This window comes from Salminus brasiliensis, chromosome 11 (assembly GCF_030463535.1).
Source record: "Salminus brasiliensis chromosome 11, fSalBra1.hap2, whole genome shotgun sequence".
NCBI classification, from domain to species: domain Eukaryota; kingdom Metazoa; phylum Chordata; class Actinopteri; order Characiformes; family Bryconidae; genus Salminus; species Salminus brasiliensis.
In genome coordinates, this window is record NC_132888.1 from 17,707,528 (window position 1) to 17,721,638 (window position 14,111).

Sequence of the window (14,111 nt, forward strand, 5' to 3'; positions counted from 1 at the left end):
GACATGGTTCTTGAAGTAACCCGTGTTTTCATAACTAGCAGAGTCTGGAGGTGATGTGCTGCTCTTCAGTATCAACACCATGTTCTCCTGTTGCAGTCACGTTTTATTATTTTGCCAGGTTTAACTAGGACTGTGTTTAATGGGATGGGTGTATGTAATATGTACACTCTGGGGCTGGAATTGGCCTGTTTTGGTTATGCTGGATTTTTCAAACAGTAATTGGACTTGAACTGGTATGTCAGATCCAAGGAAAATACAGCGTGACATTCTAGGGTCCCTTTAAATGAAAATAATGTCAAAGTACAGCAGGTAATATTTTATTAATTTTTATTTTTCATCAAGATTCTTACTGAATTGTATAGCCATCAACAAATTACAAAGCCTTCAACATTTGACAGTACCTGAATAATATACATATGTTCAATTTTCATACAAACCCTATTCGTCCATCAATTGACTGAGAACCTGGAACATCTGAGAAAGTGAAACAGTGTAATTCCTAAAATTAGTCTAGTGCAATTTTTCGGTCTGTAGTACTTACATCTAATAAGCTTAAACGTCTGACCAACGTTTGACATTTTGTAGGGACTAAAGGAACAGGCTTCTAGGTGTTAAGTTTAGGCTTAGGTTCAGACTTTGTGATGGCACCATTCAGTGCCATTAGACAGTTTAGTCATAAACCAGGAGATCGAGGGCTTCACAATATCCTTCAGAGGCTCCAAAGTGAAACACCTTATCCATGGATCCAGCAGGGAGTGGAGAGGGGATGATGGACGGGGAGAGAGGGATAGTGTTGTCAGTCTCCATGGAGTAAAGCTATAATTCCTCTGGCATGCTCTCAGAACGCCTGCACACAAGAGACACTATGTAAACACACCCTATATACACACAACACACACATGGCAGCACACTTATACCTTAAACATACACTTACACACTAGCACATGGAAATATGCACACAGCTTACATTCACATACATTATATTTCTGGTAGTGTTTTTTTTATATATATAATTTTAGTAAAATTGTACCCCTCACCTTGCTTGATGATCTCTTTTTTGCTGCAAGAGAAAGAAAGTATTGATTATTAGTGAAGCAGTATTCCATTTTCTCTATAAGATCAATTTGGGCGATAGCTTTGGGATGATTTCTTTTTCAATCTTATTTTCAAACCTGACACTGTGTGACTAAATAAACACATGATACATGCTAACGTATTGCCAGCACTGTTTGAAGGATACATTGGAAATAACATGATTGGCTCTTTAATGGGCCAAACTTTGAATTTTGAAGGGCATTTTAAATTCTTAATAGAAAAATCAGTTCCCAATTAAAAGTACATGAAATTAAAAGAGCTGCATACAACACAGATCTGCCAAAATCAATTAATAAAAAATAAAAATAATAAATAAAATAAAATAATAATAAACAAATAAGGTAATATTATAATAAATACAAATAACTGTAAATACAAAACCTAGACTAGTGAGTTTTAAATAGTCTCCTTGAGGAAGTCCTGTATAATTATAGTTATCAAGGCTTATTACACTATGGTGTATTATTCAGTAACTACAGGGACTTCGGTACAAACCGGTGAGACTATTCTTTGGTAATAGAAGTGAGAACCCTTTTGGCCTGCCAGCAACAGGCTGTTTAAGGGGTTAAGTAAAAACAGGTGTGTTGCTGGTGCTGTAACCAAAACAGACTATGGTCTTCTAACTAGCTCAGAAGATAGCAACTACGTTGTTGACCTTGTTTGACCTTTTCAGTACAAAACACATTCATGGCCCATATATTTTTACAAACTAACAAAACAACAAAACGGTTAACAGCCAATATGTAATTCCTAACATCTCACCAGCCATATACTGGGGTACCAGCCAGGCCAGAAGTCCAATCATGAGAAGTATAAATCCAAAGCTGAAGACATACCACAGTACAGAGTCCGGTTCTGAGATGAGGAAAAACATAACATTTAGGAGGGCAGTCATTGACAGGAGGAGGCAAGTACGTATAGGAACAGATTTTATTATGATGCAAATGGTCTGCATCCTCACTGAAAACAAATCATTTGTAGGAAGTTGTAAAAATGGAAACTTGAGGAACCTTTAGATATGTTTTAGATCACAAATGAAGAAAATGACAAAATAATGGCGCAGTCACGCAAAAACCTTGTATCTCCATTTTTTTTACCTTGGCATAATGTGAGCGATTGTCCTTTATAGTGTGTAAGGTTTATTATCTGTGGATCAATAAAAATGATCCAAAATTACCTGGAATAATGTTTTTAAACAATAATGTTTTTACCTTGGAGATACAAAGTTTTTGCATAACAGTGATGATAAGATGCTATAGGTTTATATTTGCTCAGAAGAATTGTAAAAATACAGTAGGCAAATGATAAGTTGCAAAATCAAAGTGATCCAAATGTACTGGCTGCAGAAAGTACATCTGTGCAGAAAGTACATCTGTGCAGAAAGTACATCTGTGAATTTCCCCACTGCGGGACTAATAAAGGACTATCTTATCTGGACTGCCACCTAGTGGTAAAGACATTATATTTATCTATTATATTTGGGCCTTTCAAGCCCATCCAAGCCAGCTTCATGTCACCATATTCTGAATGCAATTTCAGTGAGAATCAGCACAGTATTGACTTACCCTCATGTCTTACCTGATACAGTGAGGGTGAAGCTCTTGCGGATTGGTGTGAGCAGAGCCTGGTGGTGTACCCTGCAGGTGTACTTATAGCCAGATTCCTCCAGTCCAGGCTGCAGCATGAAGAAGGCTGAGAGGGAGTATGTGCCGTCCTTGTTGTGGCGGTGGCTGGAGTACAGCACGTTCTTCAGTATCTCCGGTAGAAAGCTGGAACCCGCTGGTTCCCTCAGCCACTCAATATTAACATCAAGCGGGTAGTAACCCTCGGTGTCGCATATTACCTTCTGATCCTTACCCAGCGTTAAAGACAAGGCTGAGCCCACGTTCACTGATACACGTGGCGCCTCTGTGGGAACAGACGAACAAAGAGTAACATTACAAAACCAAGGGTGTGAAAAAGTATCCCCTCTGCTAGTGTTGGCCTGAACAATCGCTACCATCCTTCAAAAATTACTGATACCACAGCTGCAGCTCCGCTGCACCAGCTAACAGATCCCTGTGCCAGACAACATCACTTTAAGAGTGATGAGGGTACAGAGTGCGCCATCTACCCACCCAATGAAAGCACAGCCAATTGTACGCTCTCAGACTCCGGCTACTGATGGCAAAGCAGCCTGGCTCAGGTTTTGAATTCGTCTTATTGCAAAAAAATACGCTGTTACTTTCTCTTCTGACGTGTGTTTAGGTTCAGACTGGTAGTCATGTGAGATAGCCCAGTTTGTTTTTGAAGAAGCACACTTTCTGGAGAAGAGATAAAGCAACTTGACTAGTGTTGACTTTTAGTGTAACACAGAGCCTTGTTTCGCTTCGTCATGTGTCAGGTTTGAGCCTCCCTCCTGCGGACACTGGCACAGGAAAAGCAATTCATGTAGCAACCTATATTCCCATAACTAGCAGAGTCTGGAGGTGATGTGCTGCTCTCCAATATCAACAACACCATATTCTCCTGAAGACACTGTCACATTTCGCCAGCTTGGAGTAGGTTGGGTGGCAATTTTGGGGGTGTAATAACAAGTCAAGATTGTTACACATCAGTTTTGGGGTTTTGAAACTGGCCCTGTTTTCCAGTCACGTTTTTGGTTATGCTGGATTTCCTTCTAAAAGAGGGGACAACAGTGTTTAAAAGTTATGCTATGTCACTTCAATGTATCAAAATCTCATTATTCAATTGTACAAATGTAGTTTCCCATTCTGCGGGCCTTTTAATTAATTAATTATTTTTTTGCTTAATAACTGTCCAGTGATTTAAATATCATAAATAGTTGCTAAATTGTATTTTTAAAGTATTTTTTTGAAAAAATGTAATTAAAATCAGGTGTACTCCTACATCCACACTGACCTTTTGTAGATAAGGCTTATGACCAATGCTTTAACCAATCGCTGACTCACTGAATCACTGTGTTTTTGTGTGCTGTCAGCTTCCTATCCAGTCACAGATATTCTTTGGGTTTTTGTTGCTGATCAGAGGCAACTAATATTAACTAATATTTACAAGTAATGCAGATCACATTAAGGGTTTCAAATACTGTATATTAAATAACAATTGAGTTTTAACATGCCCCAATCACCCACATTGTACATTTAACATTGTAACCCAATCACAATCTGCAGCACTGTGATCACTGTGATTTAATATTAGCTTAAATATTAGAGACTCATTAGAAAGACTCACGTTGGATGCTCAGCGGAATGTCATGGCTGCCATAGAGAGGGGGGATGAGCACTGAGCATATGTATGTGCCCTCGCTGGTGTGAGAGGTGGGTGGAAGTTTTAGAGAAGCGTTTCCAGCTCCGATGGCTTTGACAGACACGCCACTGCCTTCAGTCTTGCCTGTGCGGCTGGTGTAGCTGAAAAGCTTGGTGCGCTCGCCACGTCGCTGAAGCCTCCACTCCACTGTCACGTTGGCCTGCTTGTGATCTACAGCAAACTGACAGTGCAGTGTCTGATCCTTCATAAACCCCACCACTACCTTAGGGGTCCGCGTCAGTACAACCATGGCAGCTGTTAATGAGACGAGGTCACAGTAAGAGAGGAGGCAGCACGAAAAGACAACATAGCTTAAAGGCTTGCTAAGAGAAAGGTCATCTGACGACCTCAAAAAAAAAAAAAGTACACGCAAAATTAGGCTCCAAGATGGCCATTACTTACTATGCTTACATGCTTACCTGAGGTAGTCAGAAGCTCCCTGTCTGCAATCTGAATCCACTCCTGATTGCTTTTCTGCGCAGGCGTGTATCTGAGAAAGGTGGTGATGACGAACAGCCCCTCAGTGTGTTTGAGAGTACAGGTGAACCAGCTGTCGTGCTCCTGGGCCCCTAATCCAGGCCAACGCATGACGATACCTCCAGTGCTATATCTACGGATCTCACACTGCAGCATGTCCCCCCCGCTACCTTCCACATAGCGCCTCATATCCACCTTTGAAGCTGTATAGAACAAGCAAATAAAAAACTTTCATTCTTAATATATCATAGTGAGATTTCTCAATATGGGTTTCATATGTCAATATGGTGATGACAATAAAGTACAGAGTCCCTTAAAAGATTTATGCTTCTTTTATGTAATGGGTACAGAAAAAAACCCTCCCTGCAAAGTCATTTTTCTCTAATTAATGTTTTTGAGATATGATAATAATATGAGAATTATAGATTATGAGAATATGAAGCCCATAACGATTTATCCTGAGATCGTTTTCTATTCTAGTAGTAATTAACCACTATATAGAACAGTCTTAAATACTTAAATACAGTGTTTCAATGCTCTCTAATATCATTATATTACATCAGAGCTGCAGTAGTGATGTGTTCCATAACGCAACAGACTGTTTTAGAGGAAGACTTACACATATCCAAACTATTTTTTATTTATTTATTCAAAAGCATCTGCAGCTTTCTGAAAAATGTAATGGCTAAAGTAGTTACCTCTTTGTATTTCTGAGCTAGATAGTGCTCAATTTCCATTAAAATAGTTCACTGATATTAGAATCATCCAATTCATTTAAATTAAATTCATGTCAACTCTACTGTCATAATTCGAATCCAGGCTTGTGCAGAATAGGTCTCCAGTGCAGAATAGGTAGGACATACACGAGTGCAAGGACAATAGACAAAACACGAGACAGGGTGCGTAGACCAATAAGCTGGACTATCTTATCCAGCAGATAATAGTCAGTTGGTGCCATCTACAGGTTAAGGTGGGTAATGCCATTAAGTTTTCCCTGTATCTCTTGACATTATTAATAACATTAATATTATTGTAATATTTATTCTTAAAATGATCTCAGTATAATCCGATAACTAACTCAGGATAATTCATTTACGAATTTGAATGTCTTCTGTTTTATAAAATAAACATATTTCATATGTCATATTTCCCTACATTATTTTGAGGGCTGTATAATAAAGGCTTTTTTAATAACCACATACTTACTTATTACAAGAAAGGTCACAACATCAGGGTTTATAGGACTGTCTCCTGAGAAACCAAACTGCAGCGCCCCATTCCGATTGTGATACTGGGTTTCTTTGTGCCCTTCTGCATTTATGTGTGTTGACTCATCCACAAACTGACACGGCAGCCACTGGACATTCTGCAGAGACTGAGATCCACACAGGCCTATGCCTGTTCATCAAGACAAATGGTTAGATGTGATATAAGCATACAGCAGTTACAACTTATTACATAAGTGACAGCACAATACTACTTCTACTTTCTGATTAAATTTTAAATAAATCACGCACGGCTGATACAAATACAATTTTTGGGCCTTTGTGGTTTTGTGATTGCGGTATTGATCCCCAGCAAGGCCACCGCCATTTGTGGGTCCAAGACAGCATAAATGGTCTTGGTAACAGAATAGCAGTTAGCATTCACTATGGATCAAGTGCTAGCATTCACCCTCCCAGCTTGTTATCACCGTGTGTGACGGGGAAGGCCTAGCTAGTGGCTGAAACAGTTCCCCAAAACCCAAATTATGCAGTTTTAATAAAATGACTAAATTAAGACAACCTTCTAAAACAAGAACTTAGCATAGCACATGTTTCCCTTCCAGCCATGCTGGAGCACACCTCATATAATTAGACTGAGACTAACTGATAAGCAAGTAGAACCTGCCTGATTGAACCCGGGCCTTTGTGGTTAAAACTGTAGGCTGTCATCCTCAAACTACCCCACAGGAAGTCACCCACAGCTAACAACATGACACCACTCAATGTGGGTGTGCGCCATTTCTGGCTAAATTCAAACTGTAAATGTACACTATATGTCCAAATGTTTGCGGACACCCGTTCTAATGAATGCTTTCAGCTTCTTATTGCTGCACCCATTTCTGACAAAGATGTCCAAACACCCACATACAGCAATAGAATAGGACTCTCCGGAGCAGATAAACATGAACCTATTGCTACTGTGCCTAATGCCTGGAGTGGGCTGAGGGGTATAAAGGTAAAGGTGCATGTATTTGTCACTGTATACTGTACAGCTAAATGTGTCCTCCGCATTACCACAGATGGGTTATCTGTGGTAATGAACACACACAAACTAGTGAACTAGGGGCAGTGAGTACACACACACCCAGAGCGGTGGGCAGCCAACTCCAGCGCCCGGGGAGCAGAGAGGGTAAAGGGCCTTGCTCAAGGGCTCTAACCGCTGAGCCACCACTGCCCCAAAGCCCCCAGCATTGAGCTGTGGAGCAGTGGAGCTGTGGAATCTTGGTGCTTTTGGGTCATCATGAGTGTGGTGGTCTACTTTGCAGTTTGCAGAGTCACCCACTTCAGGAGAAACAAAACTGAAAGCAAGTTCAGGCAGAAAATCTACTAAAGTTAAACATACACATCAGACCTGAAGCCAATCACAACACATCCCAACACAACAGCACACCACCTAAACTATAGTATATCCTTAAACAAGCAGCCCGTCCATGTTGTTGTGCAGCTCACAGTAAAAGGTGCACTGCAGTACAATAGTAGCGCGAGGGTAACATGGAGTGACGTGTCGTTATGGGACACTTCAAACACAACATCATCTTTAGCTTACCTGAAGCTAACACTGCAAGGAAAAGACCACCAAACACAACAATCATGATAGACACGATCGCTTAGAGACGTCCAGTTTAATCGGGTGCGAAGAATCTGCCATGTAAACCGAGCTGCTTTCGCTTTCAGTTCTGCGGCGGTTTCGCTCTGACACAGGGCCAGGCGCGCGCTCACGGTCTATAACTCCAAGCCGGACCCCCACCCTGTCTGACCTACGGGGCTTCACGAATGCCTGACCAACAGAGAACACATTATACACAGTAATGAATTACACCACACTGTCCAGAGAAAGACTTCATAACCTGGGGAAACTGTGGCTGAGTGACGGTAGCTAGTGTGGCCGCGCGAGGGCGCCAGCTGAGACAGCGCTCAGCGGCTTTCTGCAGGTTTCTCTTCTCTGCACTCGTTGACAAGGAAGCTCCTACAAACAGCCCTCGGTGGGAAAGTTCAGTTCAGTGCCCATGCTGATAAAACACTCGCAGTAAATCGCAGGTCCGAGTTTTGCACAGTTTAACCCTGTTTCGCGTACCATCACCGATATTTCTCAACGCTGTTGTGTTTTTGTCTTCATAGACACCACGTGGTTTAACGCTTGGCCAGATGAAGGCGCTGACTGAGGAGTAAACACATGCTTCTCTGACTGAGGAACTGAAGACGAGCAGGATGGACCAAGGTAAAACAGCAAATCAGTAAATATTAATAATTTACTATTTCCCACAAATGTTAGTGGTACTAAAAATAAGATGAATATTGTGCTGCCTACACTGTTTTCTTATATTATTAATTAATGCTGTATTGAAGTAATGCTTTATAGATGTGCATCCTCAACCTGTAGTAATTACATGACTTTAGTATTTACTATATATATATATATATACATATACACATATACACACACACAATACTACATGCCTGTAGCTCTCTTTTCATAATTCACACAGATTTCATTTCAGAGTTAATCGACTGCACTATATAAGATAATGTGTTTGTTGGTAATAAAGCATTTAATTGCTTTTTTGATCACCCCTTTACTAAAAACACCATCACTAAATAAAACATACTACTGCTGCGGGCGCCACACCCCACAGGAGTCGGGACCGTGGTGATCAAGGCCCAGAGGCCCTTATTTTTATTTCTGAAAGGTGGCAATGATATGAGCATAGCCTCTGCTTTACATGTATGTATGTATGTGTGTGTATATATATATATATATATATATATATATATATATATATATATATATATACATATACACACACACACACACACACACACACACACGTGTATTTAACCAAACAAGAGTGGGCCCCCTGTAATACAGTGATGTACAAATATACCATAAAATGCAATAAATGCTTAAAACATAAATCATGTTTAAAAGACTATAATAAGATAAAGAAGAAATGAGAGAATTAGGAAAAGCACAATTAATTGATGATATTGTATGTTCATTTGCGTTAAATAACCCCTATATTAAACAACATCCTGTGTTAGTTACAAGTACACTATGTTTGTATTTTCATTTGAAAGTTTCTTTCACATTAACATTGACTTTGCATGAAAAAGCTTAGTACATAGTTGTTTTGTACTCCATATTATAATCCACATTTCATGTTTTTTAACTGTGAGGAGAGAAGAAATGCAGGATGGCAACTGGTTTTAATAGCAGTTAATGGTGCTTTTTTCTTGTGTGTTTCTAAATTGTAGGGTAAGTGACTTGTGTCTTATTTCTACAGAATCTTGGCTGAGCTGTGAGAAGACTGCTGTCCTGCAGGGTGGATTCCTGTTGGCAAATCAGTTGTGCCAGCCAGCACCTCTTTCTGCTTTGAGAAAAGAGGACTGGGAGCGTGTAGGGCGCCCAATCGTTCAGGCAGTCACAGAGATATGTGGACAGCTGTGTGGAGACAACCAGGACCAGCTTAACTGGAAAAAGAGGATTCTGTGTATAGTGTGGAGCAAGATCTTGGAGGTTGGGACAGGAGAGGATGTTGATGTCAAATGGAAGGAAAACCCATTATTTCCTGTCCAAAATAGCCTCCCGGATATTAACCATGCGGTGATGTTTGAGTTGGTCAAATCAATGGGTTTCTTCAGCATTTACGTTGAATTGCTCCAATGCTTTCAAGCAGCTGAGCAGTGGAGAGAGCTGGAGAGGCTAGCAAAACATGTCACAAGTGACAGCACTGAAGAGGATGTGAAGTTCTTGCTAGAGGTGTGGTGGGAGCTGATGAAAGGAAGGAGGGAGGAGCTGGACAACCTGGACCAAATCTTTACCACCCAGTGCATTCGCTTTGAGCAGAGCCCCTCTGACTGCTCGCCCCAGGCTTCAAAGCGATTCAAACCAGACCCAGAATCAGCTGCATCCACCACATGCATATTTTCTCTTCTATTCCAAACACTGAACAGCATGAAGGAGTGTATAACCTGTCCGGAATTGTGTTATTTTGCTCTCTCCAACTGCCTGGACATGCTGTATACCTCCCACCTGTTAGATCGTGCAGTGGAACTCCCAGTTGAAGCTAAACTCCAAATCATTGCCCGCTCGGTGAGCCTGCGAAAGACAAATTGTCTCTTGGAGGCAGTTGAACTTACTCAGGCCATATCTGAGGCCCAGAGAGATCTTGCTGCCACACTCACTCCTGCTCAGAACAAGCCAAGTGGAATGACCATTTTGCAAGCCATGCAGGTCATACTTGGATTAATATGCTCATGGGAAGCCAAGGGGTTACTGACAATGCCCTCCTGTGAACCAAGTGGCCTAGCAATTCGTCTCAAAGACAGTATCCGCAGAGTTTTTGAGACTTTAGAGCAGATGTCTGAAGGTCTAGACGGAAATGGAGAGACATTGAATAGTTTGAGAAAGGCTTTGACAGATTTGCTTGCATCCTCATCTATTACTGTGTCTGAAAGCTCCTCAACTGACCTAGCAAGTGTTGCCATGGCCATTCTTGACAGTAATCTTAAGGGCTTCCAGGACCTTCCTAAACTGTATGCCTCCAAACTGAGCCAGGCCTTCAATGAGACAGAGTGGTTAAACTGTCTTGAAAGAAACAAAAGTGTGTTTCAGCAAAAAGACCTTGTAATGACCTTGGTCTCTACTCTAATTGCCAAAAGCCAGGGCGATACTGATGTAAAGCAGTCTACAAAGCTGAAGGACGTTATCATGGACATATTCTCCCAGCTTTTGTTACCAGACAAAAATGCAGCCCTTTCAGAAATCCTGAAGTTGTCAAAGAAAGGTCTGCATGGCTTTCTTCCAAGCTCTGTTACATTAGGCTATGACAAGGAACTCAACCTAGCCTTTAACAGCATCATTCAGGGTGGAGCGAAAAGCAGCCTGAGCTCAGCAGTCTCCGCTGTGGCTCGCGTTGCCTTCCAGAACCCTGAGGCTGCTTTGTGCAGATGCTGCCACATGGCCGTGGTGAACCTTGGGGCTCATACTCTTCTTGCACAGATTCTCCAGCAGCTGCCGGGCCTTAGGAGCTCGCCTGAAGTCCCAAAGGAGCTGAGAAACAAAGAGCAGAATTTGTTGTGCAGATGCCTGCATGCCACTGTGTGGAACAAGTTCTCTTCAGCCCAGGAGGAAGACCAGTTCCTTCATTTCCTGTCTGCTCTCATGGAACCCAGTATCATTGATCAAACAGAAGAAAAGCTCTGCTTCGTCCCACCAGAGGAAGCTGTATGTGCATTTGTCCTGCCTTACTTCTCCTCTTCAACCTCTAGCTCATCTAGCGTTGAGTTGTGCCTTCGGCTTCTTCAGTGTGCCCTGACCCATATATCCTCAGGTGACGCTACATCTTGGATCATGAACTGCTCCCCATTTCCTCTTCTATACTGTCTTGCTCAACTCCTAAACAACTGCAGTAGGTGTTGGGAACAGCCATTAGAGGGAGACACAGTGCTATCCATTGAGTCCAAAGAACTGTTGGTCTCCATCCTGACCATGCTTGGAAAAGCAGTTGGCAAGGAAGTAGAACTAGCTCCTAGTACCTGGTCCAGAGCTCTCTCTTGGCTGTATGGAAAGGTGGAAGAATTTGACTGGACTGTCCGCTTTTACCTAAAAGAAGTGTGGGGACAGCACTTCAAAAATGAGGTGCCAAGCTCCCTCATGGCTGTGTGTGAGCTTTCTGAGCAGGAATGGTCTGGCTTAGTGTTGCCTCACTACGGACAAGGTACCGGCCTATTGGCTTGGGTGGAATGTTGTTGTATCTCAGATCATGTCCAGGCAACTATGCAGGACTCATTGTCTCTAAACCTGCTTAACCCAGAGGAAGTTAACATGTTCAGCAAAGGTCTGATGGTAGCAGTGCTACAGACCCTTCCCTGGTCCACAGTTGGAGAATGGGAGCGGTTGGTGAAGGTGTTGCGTGAGCTTTTGCATTCAGATAAACTCTATGTCCCATATTCCCTGGAATATGTAGATTTCCTCCCGTTGCTAGACCTCCGTTCTTTTGCATGCGACTTGCGTCTGTCTGTGTTCCTCCTTCGCTTGTTCCAGCTACTCTGTGGCTCCAGCTGTGCGGACTGGCTGCCCCCCCAAGGCTGGGCACACGTAAGCCGGCTCTATGCTTCTGCCATGAGGCAGGCCATCGACTCTGTAAAGGGTAAAGTACCCCTCCCGTCTACAGCGACTTTATCCAAAAGTCCTGAGGCCATCAATGGAGTTCTCAGCCAGGAGGTTCTGTTTGTACTGACCCAGCTGTTCTGTCACGTCCTGCATGTGCAAGTAATGATGCCTGGCCAGTCGGAGCCTCTGTTTCTCTGTGCACTGGAGATTCTGTCCAGCTATGAGGCTGTTCTGGCTGCGTATCCCAAGAGTAGCACTGCCCTACAAAGAGCTAATACACGTCACTTTCTCACCACTATTTCAGACAATGTGCAGTGCACAGACACAAGGGCTGTTCTGCACCAGAAAATTGCTCAGCTATGAGTAGTCTGAACTGGGATGTTTGATGAAACTGAGTCACAGTTGGGTTGGGTTGGTTGGCACTATATCCTTTTTTCCCCACAAAATAAACTTTTGTTCACACAGCATTAGCTCGTTTTGTCTCTTATTGCACGAGTATACTGACTATATTAGAGTTCTTTAACTGTACAGAAACTGTGCGCACTGTGTTAATGGTTGATTTGACATCGTCACATGTAGCATTTCAACACAATTGGACCAAAATCTGTCAGAGATCTGTAGTCTTCTTGTAGCCAGACATGGGCAAGTGTGTTAAAAAGGTAATGTCAGAAAAAAATAATATACTCTTTGCACACCTTTTTACTGACATCTGCATGTAATGTAAGGGAGGAGGTCTAATCTAGTATGTTTAGCATTGGGCTGTGGAGTAGTGAAACTTGAGTGTTCTCTTGAATGATGGTGCTCCATCCAGTCCTCCAACAAAAGCAAGATAAACCCAGTAAATGAATGAGCAGGTGTCCCAATACCTTGGTCCATTTTTGGCATATGGTGACTATAGTGGTACTATTGGTTATGAACGCTGAAAAAAGAGGAGGAGGCTGACTTTACATGTGTCAAGAGGGAACATGTGCTGGTCTTCACCCTACTGTAAAGCCAGTAATCAATCTGAACCCTAAACGTAGCCAGTGAGTGATGTGCTTCATGTGCAGGGGAAGCATCTGGGACTGTGGTTAGGAAACTGTTACATTTATTGCGATACCTTTGTCTATGCAGGTTGGGTTTCGCCATTTTGCAGTGGTGTCCGAAAACAGAGCAGAATTTTCAGTGCACTACATAAAGTATCCTAGCAGACATGGAATATTCATAATTCACCACATTGTTTGATTTGAAGATTCAACATGCATCATAACATCATAACATAACATACGCTCATAACAAGGTGTCCAACTCTTGTTGAATTGTCCTCTAGATCTTCACATGTAGGAGATAGTGAATAGGGCACAGCTTCAGACAGATCTTAGGTAATTGTGAACATCCCTAACCACAGTGCGGAATACGGAATTACCCTGAATTCATCCAGAACTGCTTGTGCTCTGTTCACTATCCCCTACCTGTGACAATCCAGATTACTTCATAGAGAACTGTTATAGGGACTAATTCATTGCTGTGTGGCAACAGAGTGTGTCTTCCTCAAAGAAACTGCACGTAAATCGTCAAAACAAACACCACACGATTTCAGACTTTATATCCCCTGAAGGCATACTGGTTCACTTTAACTATTAAATGTGTTCACAATTCAAGCTCTGTGGCAGAGTTAGCTACCTTCTAAGTTTAGCCATGTGACTCTTCTGCTGCGTTCTCTTTACTGGCTTCCTGTGGCTGCTGCCAGCATCAGATTCAAAACTCTAGAGTGGTCACCTCTATGCCTTAAATGTAAATGTAACTGATGCTGGCCTACAAAGCCAAGTATGGGCCAGCCCCTCCGTACTTCATGGCAATGGTCCAAAGCCGGT

General features: G+C 42.2%; 2 protein-coding genes across 2 annotated transcripts; one reads left to right on the forward strand and one right to left on the reverse strand.

Moving 5' to 3' along the window:
• Window positions 1-310: 310 nt before the first annotated feature.
• On the reverse strand, window positions 311-7,987 carry dhrs13b.2 (dehydrogenase/reductase (SDR family) member 13b.2). The gene is made up of 8 exons (XM_072692025.1): window positions 7,693-7,987; window positions 6,088-6,279; window positions 4,824-5,084; window positions 4,330-4,659; window positions 2,674-3,003; window positions 1,858-1,950; window positions 1,038-1,060; window positions 311-847 (listed from the first exon to the last, which is right to left on the reverse strand). Exons 1-8 carry the CDS (start codon window positions 7,736-7,738, stop codon window positions 839-841), a joined length of 1,284 nt encoding a protein of 427 aa, XP_072548126.1. The 5' UTR covers window positions 7,739-7,987; the 3' UTR covers window positions 311-838.
• Window positions 7,988-8,110: 123 nt separating this feature from the next.
• On the forward strand, window positions 8,111-12,725 carry gemin4 (gem (nuclear organelle) associated protein 4). The gene is made up of 3 exons (XM_072692024.1): window positions 8,111-8,183; window positions 8,265-8,364; window positions 9,428-12,725. Exons 2-3 carry the CDS (start codon window positions 8,355-8,357, stop codon window positions 12,619-12,621), a joined length of 3,204 nt encoding a protein of 1,067 aa, XP_072548125.1. The 5' UTR covers window positions 8,111-8,183; window positions 8,265-8,354; the 3' UTR covers window positions 12,622-12,725.
• The last annotated feature ends 1,386 nt before the right edge of the window (window positions 12,726-14,111 follow it).

What these genes read in the sequence shown, in the direction of transcription:
- dhrs13b.2 (XM_072692025.1), bottom strand. Translation starts at nt 7,738, where the DNA reads ATGATTGTTGTGTTTGGTGGTCTTTTCCTTGCAGTGTTAGCTTCAG. An exon ending in TGTGACCTTTCTTGTAATAA is followed by an intron (nt 5,085 to 6,087) that starts GTAAGTATGTGG and finishes TGTTCTATACAG; the next exon opens with CTTCAAAGGTGGATATGAGG. An exon ending in GGAGCTTCTGACTACCTCAG is followed by an intron (nt 4,660 to 4,823) that starts GTAAGCATGTAA and finishes TCTCATTAACAG; the next exon opens with CTGCCATGGTTGTACTGACG.